This window comes from Silurus aristotelis (genome assembly GCF_946808225.1).
Source record: "Silurus aristotelis genome assembly, chromosome: 9".
Lineage (NCBI taxonomy): Eukaryota > Metazoa > Chordata > Actinopteri > Siluriformes > Siluridae > Silurus > Silurus aristotelis.
This window is the reverse complement of record NC_139582.1, coordinates 1,332,358-1,352,975: the sequence shown is the minus strand read 5'-3', so window position 1 is coordinate 1,352,975 and position 20,618 is coordinate 1,332,358. Positions and strand designations below refer to the sequence as shown.

At 42.4% G+C, this 20,618-nt stretch overlaps 2 protein-coding genes across 2 annotated transcripts in view; both read left to right on the top strand.

Annotated features, from left to right (window-relative positions):
* The window catches only part of ankrd11 (ankyrin repeat domain 11), a 102,707-nt gene extending 96,817 nt beyond the window's left edge, over nt 1-5,890 (top strand). The window contains exons 10-13 of the mRNA XM_083550092.1: nt 545-643; nt 894-1,037; nt 1,151-1,243; nt 1,816-5,890. Coding sequence (XP_083406218.1) covers nt 545-643; nt 894-1,037; nt 1,151-1,243; nt 1,816-2,001 — 522 coding nt within the window. The 3' untranslated portion in view covers nt 2,002-5,890. The remainder of the gene's footprint in view (nt 1-544; nt 644-893; nt 1,038-1,150; nt 1,244-1,815) is intronic.
* A 937-nt stretch (nt 5,891-6,827) lies between these two features.
* On the top strand, nt 6,828-20,618 carry slc22a31 (solute carrier family 22 member 31). Its single transcript, XM_083550116.1, has 9 exons — nt 6,828-8,027; nt 10,960-11,063; nt 11,185-11,339; nt 14,374-14,542; nt 15,765-15,910; nt 16,592-16,700; nt 17,890-18,104; nt 18,488-18,599; nt 18,678-20,618. The coding sequence occupies exons 1-9, from the start codon at nt 7,638-7,640 to the stop codon at nt 19,108-19,110; spliced, it is 1,833 nt and encodes a 610-aa protein (XP_083406242.1). The 5' UTR covers nt 6,828-7,637; the 3' UTR covers nt 19,111-20,618.

Below are 20,618 nucleotides of genomic sequence, written 5' to 3'. Positions count from 1 at the left end.
TCATTTTCTCCTCCTTCTTCTTCTTCTACTTCCGGCTGCTCCCAGTAGGGGTCGCCACAGCGGATCATCCGTCTCCACACAACTCTGCCCTCTACATCTGCCTCTTTCAAACCAAATAAGTTTTACTAACTGTTCTGCTTATTTCAGCATACGTCTTTAACAAATGTTTTCATTTCTTCCAGCGTTTATTTATTCCCTCCCTCGATATGCAGAATCGTCAGGATTTTCTTTTTTTAAGAGAAATTCTTACAGCTGGACTCTAAATGCCAAAAGAATCCATATCGCTAGACTCTCGTAAAAACGGAAGTGGCCGCGATTTGGCACATGCCAAAAAAAAAAAAAAAAACGTATTTCAGAAGATTAAACAAACTTGCAGTCTGCCACCTTATACGTGGGGGGGTTAACTATGTTCCGCACGTAAAAAGGCTCGCATTCCGTTCACACGTGCACCGAAACTGTTCAGGAAGAATGCGTGCACTGTTACACAAAATCACCAGTAACACACCAGCGTTTAAAAAAATCTATTTTTGTTTCTCCCTTGCAGATCGCGCCACCTCCATCGTTGTCTGAACCCCTGAAGGAGCTCTTCAGACAGCAAGAGGCAGTAAGGGGGAAACTGCGACTGCAGCACAGCATTGAGCGGGTAAATAAGAGCGACTCTCATCACACACACTTCCCGGATCGGATCCCTTTTTCCAGCGCTCATCACTAAACCTTTTAATTAAAGCTTCTGTATACTCGTAAAAGCCCCTGTATGTGGAATCCACGTTTCATCTCACACTCATCCTGCGACATTGGTGAAAAACAAACAACACCTCGAGGGTCAATGAGCCCAGAATGACGTTTTGTCTAAAATGTTATTTTTCCTTTTTTTTTTTTTTTTTTCTCTCCAGGAAAAGCTGATCGTTTCCTGTGAACAAGAGGTCCTGCGAGTTCACTGCAGAGCGGCCAGGACCATCGCTAATCAGGCCGTGCCGTTTAGTGCTTGCACCATGCTTCTGGATTCAGAGGTGTACAACATGCCATCGGAGAGCCAGGTGAAATAGCTTCTAACTCTCGTCACGTCCATTCTAACCGTTTCTGCAGGTGTTTCAAAATCATTTGGAATAATTCTCTGAATGTCCTCGTGTCGATGTGTGTGTTTTAACAGGGAGATGAAAACAAATCTGTGAGAGATCGCTTCAACGCCCGGCAGTTCATCTCTTGGATTCAAGACGTGGACGATAAATATGACCGCATGAAGGTAAAGATCTCCAGAACATTCTGAGTGCACCACAGCATGATTCTAAAGTTGTATGATTATAATAGAATGTGATTTTTAAAGGTCGATGATGCGCTATATGGACAAAAGTATTGGGACACCTGAAATTTACAGCCATATGTGGTCCTTCTTTAAACCGTTATCACGAATTTAGAGGCACACAATTGCACAGGACGCCATTGGATGCGGTAACATGAAATTCTTTCTTCACCTGAACTAGACTAAAACCTGTTCTAGCCAGCTCCATGAAGACCTGCTTTCCATGGGTTGGGGTGGAAGACCTCCAGCTATAGAGATATAAACCATATTGAACAATGAATGTGGCCACTAACACCTTTGTGTCTGAACGAGCACAAATCTCCATAAAATCTGATGGAACATCATCTCAGAAGAGTGGAGGTCATTATAACAGTGAATGAGGACTAAATCTGGAATTAAATGTTGAGCCAATATCAATCTTATGCTCAGGTGTCCACACACTTTTGTCCATTATAGTGTATTACCGTATGATTTATTGATTTACTTTTATTAACGTTCCGATCCTGATCTCTCAGACGTGCCTGCTGATGCGGCAGCAGCACGAGGCCGCCGCTCTGAACGCAGTGCAGAGGATGGAGTGGCAACTCAAGGTGCAGGAGCTGGACCCTGCCGGACACAAATCTCTGTGCGTCAACGAGGTTCCCTCCTTCTACGTGCCAATGGTGGACGTCAACGACGACTTTGTACTGTTGCCCGCGTGACACGAACACACGGAGACGCTGAGAGCGCGGTTCTAAAATCCCTCAACTTTTTTTTCAAAGAGACATCAAACAAGCAAGCGAGTTCGGTAAGGGCTAGCCAGTTTGAAAACGAAGATTTCTTTGAGAAGAGTATATACGTATATATTATATAGAAGAAGGTTAAAAAGAAATTACAAAAAAAAGAAAACTAAATGCTCCTTCCCATCAGAAAAGAGGAGCATAGTTTTTTTTTTCCCCAGGGGAAAAAAAATAAAACACAACTTGCACTTTCATCCTTAAAAGTTTTAATGCTTTTGTTTGGAATTTAACGAAGCAACACTGTTTTGCTTTAAAGCTAGCCCACCCTCTCTCAACCTGCCAGTTGAAAGATTTAGTTTTTCTTTATTTTTCATCCCCTTTTCAACTAAATCGCAAAAGAGGAGGGCTGAGAGAGGCTCCTCCACCTTCGACGTCCTTCAGGATCAGGGACAGAAGGCACAAACGGTGTCCTCGAGCGCACCAAACAGAAACAACGCGGCCTGGCGCTTCGAGGTGCATCCGCGTGTTAAAGAAATAGAAAAGAAAGAAAATAATAAAAAAAACAAAAGACATGTAAGGTCGCAAGGTGCAAGGCGGAGGCTGGAACATCCACAGCTACAGCGGGACAGCACGCTGCCGGACTCGGATAATCTCTCGTAACCACAACAGAGGAGAGCATGGCTCCCTGATGCCCACAGCGCCCCCAAGAGCAAGGGCAGCATGGTTGAGGCTCTGTGCCAGAGCAAGGGAGTTCAATTTCCTTCAGCACCAGGACATCCCACCTCAGTCCATCGTGGTGTCCTCAGACAAATGGGGGAGGGACAAAAGGAGAGCAGAGTAGGTTCAGTTCACAAAGCCTCCAACGGTCCACTGCAGGAGCCAATCCCCATTGTGCTAGCACTCTGCGCACACACACACACACACACACACACACACACACACACACACACCTGCAGAACGAGGAGATGGAGGACAACTCGAGAAACCGCAGTGTTGCAAAACCTTTTACAAATGATGTTTTAGTGGGTTTTTCTTTTTTTTTTTTTTTTTTTTTTTTTTTTTTTGGATCTTTCTTTACTCGGGCATTTCATTGTTCCCTTTCTGAGGACGTGACTTGAAACACTACAGAGCCAATGTTAGTTTAATGGAATAAACACACAAAAAACAAAAACAGGAAAAAAATAAAAATAAAATTGTATTCCGTAAATGATGTACAGTTTTTATATTCGTTAACCAATGTATTCTCGCTGCCTTCTAGATAATTTATTTTGCCACCCATTACTGCACAGTTGTAAATAACTTATGTACTGTAACATCACACAGTTAAGTGTAAAAACAAACAAAAAAAAAAATAAATGAATAAAATTATCTTTGTATGTACAGTTCACTTGCGGGCAGCACTTCCCCCCACCCCTTACCCTCACGGGCCAAAATGTGTACACATCAGTATTTTAAGGACAGTTTGTTCGTTTGTGTGTGTGTGTGTGTGTGTGTGTGTGTGTGTGTGTGTGTGTGTGTGTACAGGTCCTTAAGGTCTGTCAAAACGCGCGTCTGCCATCAATCAAGACCGTACACGACCCCTCAGAATGAAAGCGTCAGGGCCACAAACAGTTCTCAGATGTAGCAGAGTGATTCATTATGGATTATTTAAGAAGAATAATAAGAGGTATATATTATTCATTGCTTTAAATACACAAGTATGTATCTTTAAACAAAAAAAGAAAAAGCAAAAAAAAAAAGGGAAAAAAATTATATAAACCGAGAAAATGCCTTTTTACCTTTTTCTGATTTAATTTCAAGCTGCACACGTTTAAAGCTCCAAACATCAGCAAACAGCAGCAGCAGCGGCGACATTCCCATCTAATCCCATCTTATCCTGTCTAATCCGATCCGATCTGAGCATCCGGTTCGATATATAACCTTATTCTTAAAAAAAAAGTAACAATCCAATACACCGCTGAATATCTCTAATGAGTAGCGTTTTCTCCCTTCACCTCCTCCCTTCTTTTTATCATCGGGTTTCAGTGTCACACTTATTCTTTTCTTCCTTTATTTTTGTTCTTTAATCTAATCTGAATGCACACATTAGTGATCGGAAAAGCTTTTCTCCAAAAAAAATAAATACATTTCCAAAGGTTCTTCAGACCTATAAAGGTCATCCCTACTTACAAAAATAAATAAATTATTGGTTACACTTTTTTTTTTTTTTCTTCCAGCCCCTCGGACTGTTTCCATAGTTACCGTAGCCCCTCACGTTTTGGCCCCGCCCCTCCCGCGTCATCGTGGCGCACGTACGTCGCAGATTTTTGTTTTTTTCCCACCTTTAAAGCACAATCACAGCATTTTATTACAGCGCTCGTAATTATTCGGTGGCATTTGTTTGTTTTTGTTTTTTATCCTGATTTTAAAACGTTTTTGATATTTTATCCTTCCTGCCTGTGCTTCAGCGTGAAGTTGTGTGATGTGTTTCTCAATCAGCCACACTTCTGTTTCTGTGTTCATTTATTTCTCCGTGTGTGTGTGAGCGTTGTTGCTCGTTGATTTGACGTACAGGGTGTGTGTGAAATTTCCTTTTATTGAATTTTTACTGCTTCTCAAGTACCTTTTGTGATATGAGGTTAATTTGGCAAAAAAAAATTATTCCAAACCAAAAATGCGTGTGTGTGTGTGTGTGTGTGTGTGTGTGTGTGTGTGTGTGTGTGTGTGTGTGTGTTTGTGTTTCCCTCTCAACACTGACATGTTCATCATGGTTTATTAAAAAGCAGAATGTATCCCATTACTGTCCCTGCAAATCTCACGATTGTTTACAGATGCATTGTGTGTTTGTGTGTGTTTTCTCAGTTGTGTCTTCTTGTTCGAACCCTGCTTTTATTACTATAATTATTAATCTTATTCCTGCCGTTCTTTGAAGGCTTGAAATTGTGATGTGAATTTTATGTAGCGTCACTGTGAGCTTTACGTAGTTCTGTATCGTGGTCATCAAACTTGTCTCAACAAGCCCCGCCCCCTTTCCTGTTTTCTTCTCTCAGAAACTCCTGTCTGTGAGTGAAGCACTTCCTCCCACTGACCTCCATTATGCAGAATTACCTCCGTGATCTGATTTCACCCCGTTTCCTCACCCTGCACATTTACGTGCCATCGGGTCACAATTTCAAGCCTTTTTTTTTTTTTTTTTTTTTTTTTGCAGAAATCTGATCATAGATGTTTCTTGGAAAATGATTCATAAAGCATGTAGAGCTAAATGGTGAGAAAATAACCTATTTATTTTTGTTTTGTTTTTTGTTTTATCATTTTTTCCTGACACCTGTGGTATGTTTGAGTTGGAAGGTCTCTGCTGTGTAAATTTTCCTCTTGTAATGAGTAAATATACCGAACCGTTGTACATAAAAAAAAAGCTGTATATAATCTCCCAGGACCTTTTGCACCCTTCTCTTTGTACTAGTCTGATCTTGCGTAGAATGTGGGGTTCTAACAGCAATGAGACGCTGCAGGTGATGTAAAAAAAAAAGTCTCTTTTGTTTTGTTTTTGTTTTTTTATTTGTATTTTTATTTTGTTTTCCCTTTTATTTTTCCCTTTTGTACAATGTAGTTGAATTGTGTACATATTGTTGGAGCAGCTATGGGGAGGGAGGGGTTTGTTGATGCTGTCTTCAGTGCTGTCAAAGACCCAGTACTTTCACCTCTAGCTGTGTCGATATCCTGCAATTCAAACGCGAGAAAATTAGAAAAAGAAAAAAAAAAAAAAATCAAAAAATGAATAGAATAAAAAAAATTTCAAAATTGTTATTTTCTACAGTTGCATGTACAGAGAGCGCGAGAACTGCTGTTGTTCCTCAGAGATTATGTTCGTAAATAAATTTTTGAAATATGATGGTTGTCTGTCATTTCTTTTCAGTTTCTATAATGGCCAGCAGATGGCGATATTGTTATTATTTTAATTTTTTTATTATTTTTATTTTTTGTTGGGGGTCCCGAAACATTGGGCGCCTTTTAGCCGTGAGAAAATATCTAACATGTTTTATTGTAGCTGAAGAGAATTCTACTTACCCCAAGTCCCACTTTATATATATATATATATATAATATATTAGTGCTGTTCATCTCTATTACTGAGGCCAATGTGATTCGCATCTCGCTGTTTAGACAACGATACATTAAAGACACGTGTTAGACAATTCACTTTTATTTCTTCAGTTCAGACAGACAACAAATCAATTTACTTAAATTCCTTTTGACTTCTAACTCATGGTCCTTCCACACACACGCCTCTGTAGTGCAACAAAAAAGCTGAAATAAAACCAGACGTTCTTTTCCTGTTGTGTCTGGAGGAAGTTACAGCTCTGCTTCTGCCATGTTAATCTGTATTCTATGTGACCACAGAGACGGAGGCGTGTCCTGAGAGTGTTGTGATGCGTCGTATTCACGTGCTGAGAGAACGCGCTCGAGATACAATAATAATCTACTAATAATATTTCAATAAATCGTTTCTTACCGACGCAAATATTTTCAAAACGATGATACAAATGGCAACTTTTTAAATCGATTTTTACGTGTGAAGAAAATAATTATGATAGTGATTTATTTTAATAAACGGCACGAGGCACAACATGAACGACACTGAAAAAAAAAATATTGAAATGACGGCACCAGGAGTTTATTTATTATTATAAATAATATATATAATAAATAAAATAATTGGACGCATCCAATTACTAATGCACTACTTTAACAGTGTGTGTGATTCGGAGCAGCAGAATTCTGGATTTAATGAGCCAAACATCAATAACAGCTTGAACTCCATTTTAATGCTCTCTGCTTCATCACAGGTTCTATTTAAACCACTCTGAAAGCTGTTGTTCTTCTCCTTCGGAATCCCAGACGCTTGATGGACATGAAGATGGCAGGAGCTCAAACTTTTGACTTTTACGTTTTTTAAGTTACCAGTGGGTGGCGCCACTAAACCAAAATACATACTGAATGAGATTGTCTTCCAAAACACTGGTTTGGAAATTTATACTGAAGCCCAGGATTTAATATCACACAGGCAACAAGCTGTGTGTTCTGACACCTTCTATCAGAGCCAACATGAACTTCATCAGCAGTTTGTACTACAGTAAAATCTTCTGTTAGATCACACCACACGGGGTGGCCTTCACTCCTCACACCTCAGAGAGCCCTGATAATCCATGACCCTGCCGCAGGTTTCTCTTCCTCTCAACACATCACCATCATCATCACCATCACCATCAAATCCCACAATTTTACACTTGCCATTGTTATGACGCCTCCACGATGTGGGTTTAATGTTTGAGGCACAGTGAAGTTCTTCCTTTCTTTGCTTGTTAGAAAGCAGGGTTCAGAGAACAGGGTCAGCCATGATACAGCGCTCCTGGAGCATGGAGGGATAAGGGACCTTCCAGTGAGTAGCCCAGAGCTTAAACCATGAAGCTCCTACTTGTGGTGATCAGTTTGTATTCTCATGTCCAGCCTCAGGAGATCCCTACATGAGTCGCTCAAAAAAAACTGGGTGGAGTGTGTGTGGAGGAGTGTTTGGAGGAGTGAGTGTGTAGGACGCGGCGTTTCCCACTGACACTCGCTCTGGTTTCTTATATTTTAACGATGGAGTTTGAAGCGAAGGTTTTGCCGCAGATTGGAGGATTCGGCCGCTATAACCGACTGGTTGCGCTCTTCAGCTGGTTTCCGCACTTCGCCGTGGCTCTGAGTCTTTTCTCCGATGTTTTCTTCACGCTCGTCCCGGAGTCGTACCACTGCCGAGCGGATCCGGAGCTTCTGCCCTCCGCCTTCCTCCTCAGAAACTTCTCCAGACAGCTTTACCTCAACTTCACCGTCCCGTGGATTAACGGCTCCGGACCGAGTCACTGTGATCACTACAAGTACCCGAGGAACTGGACCAACTTCACGGTGAGGGAGTCCAGGGAGCTGGTGCCGTGTACCAGGGGCTGGTGGTACGGAAACGCCGCAGGGCTTCAGAGTAACTTCGTCACTGAGGTCAGTGATGTTCGTGTTTCTAATAAAAATCCAATCATCGGTTCATTACAGGTTCAGTGTGATCATAAATTATTGGTGCACTAGGTGTGCTATCTGATATATTAAAGGTGCAATAGGTGCAGTCTGATCTATTAAAGGTGCAGTAAGTGCAGTCTCTGATCTATTAAAGGTGCATTAAGTGCCGTCTGAACTATTACAGGTGCAGTAGGTGCAGTCTGATCTATTAAAGGTGCAGTATGTACAGTCTGATCTATTAAAGGTGCAGTAGGTGCAGTCTGATCCATTAAAGGTGCAGTATGTACAGTCTGATCTATTAAAGGTGCAGTATGTACAGTCTGATCTATTAAAGGTGCAGTAGGTGCAGTCTGATCTATTAAAGGTGCAGTAGGTGCAGTCTGATCTATTAAAGGTGCAGTAGGTGCAGTCTGATCTATTAAAGGTGCAGTAGTTGCAGTCTGATCTATTAAAGGTGCAGTAGTTGCAGTCTGATCTATTAAAGGTGCAGTAGGTGCAGTCTGATCTGTTAAAGGTGCAGTCGGGTGAAGTCTGATCTGTTAAAGGTGCAGTCGGGTGAAGTCTGATCTGTTACAGGTGCAGTCGGGTGAAGTCTGATCTGTTACAGGTGCAGTCGGGTGAAGTCTGATCTGTTACAGGTGCAGTCGGGTGAAGTCTGATCTGTTACAGGTGCAGTCGGGTGAAGTCTGATCTGTTACAGGTGCAGTCGGGTGAAGTCTGATCTGTTACAGGTGCAGTCGGGTGAAGTCTGATCTGTTACAGGTGCAGTCGGGTGAAGTCTGATCTGTTACAGGTGCAGTCGGGTGAAGTCTGATCTATTAAAGGTGCAGTCGGGTGAAGTCTGATCTATTAAAGGTGCAGTCGGGTGAAGTCTGATCTATTAAAGGTGCAGTCGGGTGAAGTCTGATCTGTTACAGGTGCAGTCGGGTGAAGTCTGATCTGTTACAGGTGCAGTCGGGTGAAGTCTGATCTGTTACAGGTGCAGTCGGGTGAAGTCTGATCTGTTACAGGTGCAGTCGGGTGAAGTCTGATCTGTTACAGGTGCAGTCGGGTGAAGTCTGATCTGTTACAGGTGCAGTCGGGTGAAGTCTGATCTGTTACAGGTGCAGTCGGGTGAAGTCTGATCTGTTACAGGTGCAGTCGGGTGAAGTCTGATCTGTTACAGGTGCAGTCGGGTGAAGTCTGATCTGTTACAGGTGCAGTCGGGTGAAGTCTGATCTGTTACAGGTGCAGTCGGGTGAAGTCTGATCTGTTACAGGTGCAGTCGGGTGAAGTCTGATCTGTTACAGGTGCAGTCGGGTGAAGTCTGATCTGTTAAAGGTGCAGTCGGGTGAAGTCTGATCTGTTAAAGGTGCAGTCGGGTGAAGTCTGATCTGTTAAAGGTGCAGTCGGGTGAAGTCTGATCTGTTACAGGTGCAGTCGGGTGAAGTCTGATCTGTTACAGGTGCAGTCGGGTGAAGTCTGATCTGTTACAGGTGCAGTCGGGTGAAGTCTGATCTGTTACAGGTGCAGTCGGGTGAAGTCTGATCTGTTACAGGTGCAGTCGGGTGAAGTGACACATTTTTCGGACAGATTGTGGATTGATTTCAGATTGTTGTCTGTTTGTGGCTGCAGGATTCTAAAGTCTGATTTGATCAATAGTTTGATGTTTTGTGTTTTTGAGGAACGCAGCACTGAGAACATTTCTCGCTCAGACCAACAGGAAGTTCGAAAGCTTGATGGGCTTTTCTTCCTGAATGCTTTACTCATCAGGGTTTCCAAAGGCCAGCGAGTGGTGCAGGACAGGAAGAAGAGGAATGTAGAGCGCAGCAACAGTGTAACATTATTACAGCAAACTGCTGTTTCTTAAATCAAAAGGGAATTTAAAGAGCTCATTTCCCCAACAATGGTATCTGGTGCTGGGTTTTACGACCTTCTGATCAGGAGACCAACATCTTTACTACAAATGCACAAGAAAAACAAACATTTGTGGGGGTTTTAGCATAAGATTGGTATGAAAATCTCATTCCACATCGTCTCCATTTGCTGTTTTAATAACTGAGAAGATGTAGAATTTGTGGAGATTTGTGCACATTCATACACAAGTCAGTTGCTGATGAGGAGGTCTGGGGTGCAGTCAGCGTTCACATTCATCCCATTGCTCTTCTATAGAGTTGGAGCTCTATAGCCAGAGATCTTCCACTCCAACCCATGTGAAGCAGATCTTAATGGATCTGGATTTGTGCACAGGAGCATCGTCATAAGGGAACAGGTTTGGGTCCATACCACCTATGTCTGGAAAAGTTAGGTGTCCCAATACTTTTGTCAATGTAGTGTTTGTGTGTGTGTGTAAATATTGGATTCAACTAAGAAAACAGATCAGCGCCCCCTATGGGATCATTACTGCATGGACGATTATGTTGATGAACAAGTTATTTAACTGTAACTGATGCAGTGAGCAGCTTCTCATTGGGGGGGGGGGGGTGTTTGGGGGGCTGTGCTGTGATCTGGGGTTCTTCATAAGGTGGAAAATTCACTCACCGGGTTCACCAGGCGTCTCATCCAATAGGAGAGCAGAAGCAGTATTTGGATGTTTTTTTTTTTTTCTTTGTTTCAAACGTGAGGCAGGAAAACGTGTCCGATTTTTTGTCCGATTGTAGATTTATGGCTCAGGGGCACTTGGCAACCCTCAAAACATTAACAGACGTGTAATGGATTTTGACACGTTAAAACGTCAATAAGGACCATCAAAACAGACCCTTGATTGTTTCCAACAGCACCATTGTGTGAGGTCGAAGGTCAGATGACCTCACTATAACCCTGTTTGTTGACGATATTTCCAATAAACGTGCGTCATGAACTTTAGGAGGTAAACAAACCCTGAGTATCTCGTTAAAGATACCTAATCTGAGTTGCTTCTCTTCGCTGGTGTCCACAGTGGAACCTGGTTTGCAAGGACTACTGGAGGATTCCACTGCAGCACGTCTGCTTCATGACCGGCTGGATCCTGGGATACGTCCTGCTCGGGACTCTGTGTGACTGGTGAGCGATTCGGAGCATGTAGTGGAAATTATCATTTTTCTACATGCTGTTTGTAGATACATTTGGATTGGCATAACTCATTTATGTGTGTGTGTGTGTGTGTGTGTGTGTGTGTGTGTAGGTTTGGACGACGTCAGACTCTTCTGATCTCTGTGTCCTTCTCAGGCCTGTTTGGAGTCTCTGTGTGTTTCTCCAACAGCTCCGTGGTGTTCCAGCTTCTCCGCCTGGGCCAAGGCGCCGCACTCGCTGGTGTCTTCCTTTCCTCCTACATCAGCCGTGAGTTCCACATGAGTGCTTCTTGTGTCAACACACACACACACACACACACACACACACACACACACACACACACACAGTAGTGTACATAAGGAGATCACACCTTTAGTTAGATCATCGTTGCACGTAATAAAGAGATGTTGACAGGTTTTTTCTTCGTGGTGAAATCTGTTGAAGGACATCAGAAGATGGCTGCAGGTCGGTTTGTGTAATCAGAGAGCAGGATGTCGGTGCGGAGTAGGAAGCTCCTGTTTATCCACAACATCCTGTCTGAATTCATGTTCTACTGATTGAATGTTTATGCTTCGAAGGAGGAAATTGGTTTCAGCATGAACATGTAAAGACGGCAGCCTTGCATTATGGGTAAACACTGAGTTCTAGTCACTTGTGAACTACAAATCCCTGGTTCTTCTCTGCAGCAGTAACTTTTGCCTTTTGTGTGTTAGATTTCTGTATGAAGGTAATTTGCACATTTGATAGACGAATGTTGGGAAGTACATTTTAATGGCAAATTACAATGTGCACCAGCAGAAGTTACGTTTTCTTTGTTTGTTTTGGAGCAAAATGATGATAAACAACATCTTCAGAACATTGGTGAAGTCTGAGGTCAAAACTAATGAAGCTTCACCAAACCAACCAGGAGGAAATTCAAAATAAACATCATACAGGTCTTTCTTTTACCCACTGGTCGGTGTGAATAGTGGATTGTGATTGGTTGGAAGGAGTTCAGGTGTGAATAGTGGATTGTGATTGGCTGGAAGGAGTTCAGGTGTAAATAGTGGATTGTGATTGGCTGGAAGGAGTTCAGGTATGAATAGTGGATTGTGATTGGCTGGAAGGAGTTCAGGTGTGAATAGTGGATTGTGATTGGCTGGAAGGAGTTCAGGTATGAATAGTGGATTGTGATTGGCTGGAAGGAGTTCAGGTGTGAATAGTGGATTGTGATTGGCTGGAAGGAGTTCAGGTGTGAATAGTGGATTGTGTTTGGCTGGAAGGAGTTCAGGTGTGAATAGTGGATTGTGATTGGCTATGAAGATCTGCTTCACATGGGTTGTATGAGTGGAAGATCTCCTGATATAGAATAATGAATGTGAACACTGACTGCACCTCAAGATCAGTACCTGACTTTACTAACACTCATAGCTGAATGAGCAAAAATCTTCCCAGAAGAGTGGAGCTTATTATGGGTTTTAATGAGCAAATGTAGACTTTATATATATATAAATAATTTGTTCCCACTAGTTTTCATGATTGTCATGCTGTTATATGATCCTCTTGTAAGTTCTCACGAACCACCTTGATCTTCATCTGCGCTTGCAGTAAACAAGAATGCAAGTCCAAGGCTTTCTCTAATCCTAAACTTCCTCTGGAAAGCTATGTTTTTCCTAATTTGGCCTTCCGGTGATTGTTCCATCCAGCAGAAGTTGCATTCGAGGAAAAGGCTTAAGGAAACTCTGTGTAATGCCCTTTCATACATGCAGTCCACACGTTCTGGCGTTGTGTGACGTGGAGCTTTAAAGTGCGTAGGAGAAGAAGGTACAGGGTGGAACTAGAAACATGAATCATGAACATGCACATACACACCTAAAGCCCAAATTCCTTCGAGGTCATAAGAAAAGAATTCGGTCCAGATTAAAATTCTGAGAAGAAAGTGAAGTTCCTTTCCAGACTCCTCTTCAGGAATTTCACACAGTTCTGCTCTCATTCACGGAGCACTGCAAGCAAACAATGGGCACGGCTTTCAGCCTGAGAGATTTTTATCTGAGAAAACTTTCAGTGCATTGAAATGTTTACTGAAATGTAAGTTTAAAGGATAATGTGATGAATTAGAGCTTCAAAAATATGGGCCCAAACTTCCACATTTACTCTCCATTTACTGCTATAATAATCTCCACTCTTCTGGGAAGATACTCCACTAGCGTTTTTGGAGATTTGTGCCACAACGGTGTTAGTAAAGTCAGGTGCTGATGAAGGTAAGGAGGCCTGGGGTGCGTTCAGCGTTCACAATCATTGTTCAGTAGGGTTGAAGATCTATAGCAGGAGATCTTCCACTCCAACCCATGGAAAGTAGATCTTCATGGAGCTGGCTTTGTGCACAGGAGTATTTTCATCCTGGAACAGGTTTTGGGTCTCCTAGTTTGAATGAAGGGAAAATGTCTTGCTCCTGCATCCGAAGGCGTCCAATACAATTGCGCCTCCAAATATCTGGATACAGTTTGGAGAAGGGCTAAAAATGGCTGAAATATCCAGATGTTCCAGTACTTGTGTGTATAAAGTGGCGCATGTGCTTGAGGTTGTGTTTGCCATAAACCTCTATAATTTAGTCTATATTTTAAATATATCATATATTTTCTATATGAATTAAGTGTGACGTAACAAACACATTGCAAAGATTTTAACGATGATCATGCACTTTTCCGAGCTGTGGACCTGCCTCAGCTTTTTTAGGTTGTGGAGATGATGAGCTGTGAAGACTGTTGCTTAGTTTTAGGGTCGTCCCCTAACTCCTGAGTTTCACTCGTAATGATCCTCGACATGAAGGACGGGCACGGAGTTCTTGTCAGACTTCGGCCCTGTGTTCCTTCTGCTCCTGGGACAGCCTGGGGATGAACACGGCAGCAATACGCCGCATGTTCAAATCTCACGTGAGGATTGTCTGGACTGTTCTCTCCGAGTTTCCCTGGAGAGGCGTGGCAGTCGATGGCGTGCCTGTTTTCTCGCAGTACAGGATGCAGGTGGCGGTCGTCTCTTGTGCACCGCTGGCAAAGCGTGTTACGAAACCTCGTATGTGTATGTATTATCATGGTGACGTTCGTTCCAGCTGCAGTCAGTTCTCATACACATGTTGTGGAACACCAGTAAAATTGATCTATTGTTCCCAGTTCACCAGCTGAATTTTATTGTTGATTTGATTTTTTGGTTAATGATTTATTTATTCTTAAACACCTCAAGGACCAAATTAATTCTGTCTATGAAAAGAGTTCCCTTTAATTGTTTTTTTATAAGTTTTTTCCTCTTGGTGTGAATGCTGCAGGTCTGGAGGTGTGTGATCCTCCTCACAGGCTCATGGTGTCCATGGTGAGCGGTTTCTTTTCTGTGATTGCCGAGCTCATGCTCCCGGGCCTGGCTGTGCTGTGCAGTGAGTGGTCTGTGCTTCAGGCTGTGGCTACAGTTCCTCTACTGCTGCTGCTGTCTTACTGGTGGTGAGAATCACACACACACACACACACACTCACACACACACACACACACACACACACTAATCCGCCACAGCGGATCATCCGTCTCCACACCCCCCTGTCCTCTACATCTGCCTCTTTCATACCATCTACCTGCATGTCTTCCCTCACCACATCCATAAACCTCCTCCTTGGTCTTCCTCTTTTCCTCCTTCCTGGTGTCTCCATCCTCAGCATTCTCCTACTGATATACCCCATGTCCCTTCTCTGCACATGTCCAAACCATCTCAATCTCACCCTCCTCACCTTGTCTCCAAAACGTCCTACATGTGCTGTCCCTCTAATAAACTCATTTCTCAGCATCTTCAGCTCTGCTACCTCCAGCTCCACCTCCTAAAAATGTATAATAAAATAATAGTTATAATAATCTAACAAATAGCTACTGGTTAATCTACTGATTAATGAATAAAATAAAATGGATACTGGATAAAAAACAAACACTGTATGTCAAATAATAGTGAACTTTATAACCAAAATAAAAAAAACAGTAATGAATCATAAAAAATGTGCCACCGGAAATAAATAAATCTATGAATAAATATAATAATAATATATAATAAATATCTAGCACTTTCCCTGCAGTGCACAGTTTTACATACAGAACGTGGCGTCAGTGATTCGCCTCTAGAGGCCGCTCTCGTAATGACAGCGGACTGCAAGCCGGAAAAACTATCAGCATGGACTTTGTTGGTAGACGATAGTTGCAGCGATCAACTATCGGTGCCTCGACCTCCATTAATAACTAAGGCACATTTTAGTGGGAAAGCCAACCTTTATTATCAAATTATCAAAATTGCGTTTTCAAAATATGTCTTTGGGGTTATTCAGAGGTCCGTTCTGAATGTGGGGGCAATAGTCTGCTGAACAATATCAGGTGCTAGAATTTATTATAAAATAGTAATTTTAGTCCCCTTCATTTTCTGAGCAAGTGACCTGCTGATGTTTAATATCTGCTTCGGTACATTATAGTGTTTGTGTCACTTCATTCGTCTTTATTCGCTACATAGATGTCTGTATTTTTTACTCGACACAACGTTGCACACTTTTCGAGTGTGTGTGTGTGTGTGTGTGTGTGGAGACTTGTATGTGTGGTATGTGTTCTAATGTGTGTCTTGTGTTACCGTACACTGACTTGTCGAAGACATTTGCCGTAGTAAATGAATAGCATGCTTGTATGTTTGAACAGCTGGCCCTCTGTGTTTCCCGAATCTCCACGCTGGCTTCTGGCCACATCTCAGATTCCTCAGGCCAAGAGATGCCTACAGCTGTTCTCCACCCGGAACGGAGTGTGTATGAGGGATGAGATCTACCCAGCCGAGACTCTTCTGACGGGTACGCGTGGAGTTGCGTCACTCCTGGACGCAAAACATCTTTACTGTTTTCACACGTTATCTCGTATTTCTTATGAGTTCAGGCAGGAATTCAAGGAACTGAAAATAAAGGCAGAGAGTCAGATGACAAATTCTATTTAGAGACTTCCTGTAGGAATGTGTAAGAATATGCCATATGAAATTGCAGCATAGAAACAAACAAGGTCAGTAGTACGACGCCGTTTTAGCGCCACCTTAAAAAAGAAGTAAAAATTTCAGATCGCGAGAATAAACGTAGAAACGTTTCGCTGTTTTGCATAAAATGGATGTGGAGGGTTTGGATAAATCCTGCTTCGTTTAGGATTTAACTCCTATTTTAACTTGGCATCAGCACAGAGTTATAATCAGTAAACACACACTTCAGCGGTTTTGTAGGAAACTTCATTTATTCAGAAAAAAAATCAGACAGACATTGAGGAAATCGCCTCTTTTGTGCAGGCTGAAGGATATCGATGGTAACACGTGCGTGATATTCAGAGAAGAGATGTTCTTAAGACACTATGAGGATGATGATCACAGAAAAAAAAATCTGATCTCATGTCACTCTAAACAAATGTGGGCAGGAAAGCAGCATATGTCTAAGTATATCAGTGAAGTCTGGCTGAATCTGTGATCGTGCTTCTCTCTGTTATTGTTTTTTCAGAGATAGACGTGGCGTTCCCAGAAGACCCCCAACCAAAGTACCACCACATCTTCGAACTCTGGCACACCAGAGTTATCTGGAGGAACTGTCTCATCCTGACATTCACCCTGTAAGTGACACGTAAACACCTCTGAATCTGTGTGCTTTTGTTTTTTTATATTATAACCTTCCCTTCAGTGTATTTGGTTGCCAGGTGCAGCACATTCATCTGCGCTAAAGCTGGAACAATATTCAATATTTCTTATTGACTTTAATCCCCTGGTCAGTGTGAAAAGTAAATTGTGATTGGCTGGAAGGAGTGGAGAGCATTGAACACACCGGGAGTTTGTGTCTTTCTAAGTTGAAACAGATCTTATAGAATATGAGGATTTTTATAAACGGGTTGAGACACGAAATTAATTTGATGATAAAATTGTTCTCTCTCCCTCAATTCTTTCCTCAATCACTCGCTCTCACTCCTCTTTCTACTTTTTTCTCTGTGATTCGGAGCAGCAGAATTGTAGATGTAATGAGGCGGATATAAAATGCATAATGAAAACGTGTTATTTTGATCCATTCAGTCAGTTTCGCTCTGCAAACATCAATAACAGCTTGAACTCCACCATTGTGGGAAGTGAGCATAGTACAAGGTGATAATCAGAGCTAGGTGTGAGACCTTTTAAAATGATCTCCGCTTCACCTCAGGACCTTCTTTATCTCTCACACCGAGCCCTGTATAATCAAGTACTAATAACCTTACATCCTAAACATTCTTGTGATTGCCTGCCCATATTTAAATAGGACATTGTTGTTCTGCCATATAACAAAAAGCCATTAGGACAAACTTCACACGTGTGATATTTAGAGGTCGACCGATTCATCAGTTTTGCTGAATAATTTTCACCGATAGTTCATTGCTGGAACCGTCGAATGTCTGCAAATATACACAGAGATAGTTTTTCCGGATTGCGTTATAAAGTACGAGAGCGGCCTCTAGAGGCGAATTACTGACACCACATGCTGTTTATAATGTTTAGTGACTTTTTTATTCATTTTGGATGTAACTGTTATTTTATTTTTTTTATTTGGAGTGTTACATTTTGTTTCAGTTTGTTTTTTTATTTTCCTCAATATTGATTAATATAATGAATATAGTCATATAGTATTTAAATTAGCATATTTTCATGATTCTTAAATTGTTTTATTTGTAATAAAGAACTATTTTACATAAAGTATTTGTTTTTATTTAGTGTGCATGAGTAGTAAATAAGTATGAAGCCATTGCTAATGAAGTGTGATGTTTTCTATCCACTCCACAGTTTCCTAAGCACAGGGATACAGTACTGTTTCACCCGGAACCTCCACAGCTATTCTCCTCACTTCTACTTCGTCTATTTCCTGCGAGCTCTGATGGGAGCCGTGGCCTGCGGTCTCCTGTGTGTGTCTGCTGACCGGCTGGGCCGGAGAGGAATTTTGCTGCTAGCTGCAATCGTCACAGGCCTATCATCACTGCTTCTGCTGGCCCTCACGCAATGTAATAATAATAATCATCATCATCGTCATTACCGTTTCACACAAGACCACACTCACAGTCAGAATAACATGGTTGTTTAAAAATGTAAAAAAAAAAACCTGGTGTTGCGGAAGTGAGATCATGTTGTTTCTGGCCGATGGAGTGTGCACGTGGTCAGAATAGCAGACGTGGTAACGTACGTGGTCAGAATAGCACCAGTTGCACAGCTCCCGATGTACACAGAACGATGTCTTTTGTTGGTGCTCCCTGTGACTGTGTGTTCAGCCTTGTCCTGCCATCTGTTGGTGTGTTACAAAACTAGTCCCAAAATGTTTTGATACCACCTCGTATCTGTTCTAATTATGTGTATAACTGATACATAAATCCACGTAATGATCTTACAGTCCTGCATGGAGGACTGGTGCTGGTGCTGTCATTCGTGGGACTTCTGTCCTCTCAGGCTCTGGCGATGCTTAGTGTTTTCTTCGCCAGTGAAGTCATGCCGACTGTTGTGCGGTAAGCGAAAGCGCAGATAAAACGAAAACATTCGAAAGTTTCAGTCTGTCTCTCTCATGACCTTTCCGTCTGTCTCAGGGGCGGCACTCTGGGTCTGGTGTTGGCTGCTGGCAGCGTGGGCACCGCCGCCTCATCCCTGATGGAGCTGCAGAACAATGGGGGCTACTTCCTGCACCACGTGGTGTTCGCCTCGTTCGCCGTGCTCTCTGTGCTCTGCATCATGCTCCTTCCTGAGAGCAAGCGCAAAGCCCTAGCCGACTCCCTGAGAGACGGAGAGAGTCTGCGCCGACCTCCTCTCTTCCTCTCCGGGAGAGAGAGGGATGATCTCCCACTGCTCCGCTGCCACCATCCAACTTCTCAGTACAACCCGGAGAACTACTCACGCCTGCTCAGCACCACCAGGAAGATGCTCTCGCAGGACACCGTGCCGTACAGGATCACGGTGGAGTCTCAGCCGCCGGCGCTGCAGAGAAACGGAACTTCTCAGGAAGATCACAATGTCTCCTCATAGCAGACGGATAAAGTCTTCACACTGGTGGCTACTGGGTTTTAAAGTGCAACAAATTAATGTAGAGTTTTGCTTTTTCCAACTGCAGGAGGTGGAGCTACTCATGGCCATTATTGTATGATCTGTCTTTAATATAATGAAGTCCATCTATAATCATGACATGCTCTTTCCCACCTCTGAGCAAATATTCTTCTCCAAACTCAGTGTGTGCTGTGATAAATTCTTCTCCAGGCTCCAGCCGTCACACTTCGCTGTTTCTTCGTAAAAGCCTCGGTCTGAACTTGTTTGTTTTCAATGAAGCCAAAGATCACATGAGAGCTGCTCCTTGTTTACTTAGCTGGTCTCATGGCTTTCATTGAATGCATCTTATCACCTTGTTGTTCTGGGGCTTCATTACATGGAACTGAAAGGTGCTCACATTGTTTATACAAACAACTCTGTGTTCATGTATCTGTGCTTCTGTGCTCTCGCTGTGCCATAGTGTGCACTGAAGGAAGAAGGTAAGTGCTATAATGAGATAACGGTCACGTGGATTAGTGCACTTTGAGCATCTGCTGAGATTCACTTACAATAACAGTGATCTTCATCTTCATTTGGCCCAAAATCTTTGCCTTGATTCTTCTTTTTTTTGTTTTTGTTTTTTTTTTTGTTGTCTTTTGAAAATGTGAACCGGTTTTGTTGTATCAGTCTGATTCTTTAATCCAGTCTGGTGCAACATGGGAACTGCATGCTATTTGTTTTATATATATTTGTAGTGTGTGTGTGTGTGTGTGTGTGTGTGTGTGTGTGTGTGTGTGTGTGTGTGTAGAAGTGCAATAAAATCCGTTTCAGCTTCCAGATATCTTCATTACAATTCTACTTTTATATTAATGCCATTTTTTTGTGCTGCCCTGAATAAACTACACTATATAACCAAAGGTTTTTGACCACCTGACTATAAGATTGTGCTTCTGAACATCTCATTTCACAGTTAGTCTCCATTTACTGGTGTAAGAAAAAGTTCTTGTGGAGGTTTGTGCTCATTGCGTGTTGCCAGGGTGTTAGAAACGTCAGGTACTGATGTAGGTGAGATGATGAGATGTTGGGGTGCAGTCAGCATTTGCATTCATCCCATAGGTGTTTAATATGGATGAGGTCAGCGTTTAGTAGCAGGAGATCTTCCATTCCCACCCATGTAAAGCGTATCTTCATGCACATTGTGATGCTGGAACATGTTTGGGTCTTCTAGTTCAGGTAAAGGGGATTTTTCATCCTACTGCATTCAAAAAAGTCCTATACAAATTTTTGTTAACAGTTTAGGGAAGAACCACATCTGGCTGGGGAAGAACCACATCTGGCTGGAAAAGTCGGGTGTCTTAATAGTTTTGTCTGTATAGTGTCTAACACACAGCATTTCAGTGTTCTCCGCTTTAGATCAGAACTTTCTGGACTAATTGTGCAAATTGTGATACTGTGTGGTGTTTTCTGGATGATCAGCGACTGTTTTTGAGGAATAAACCAAATGAAACTTT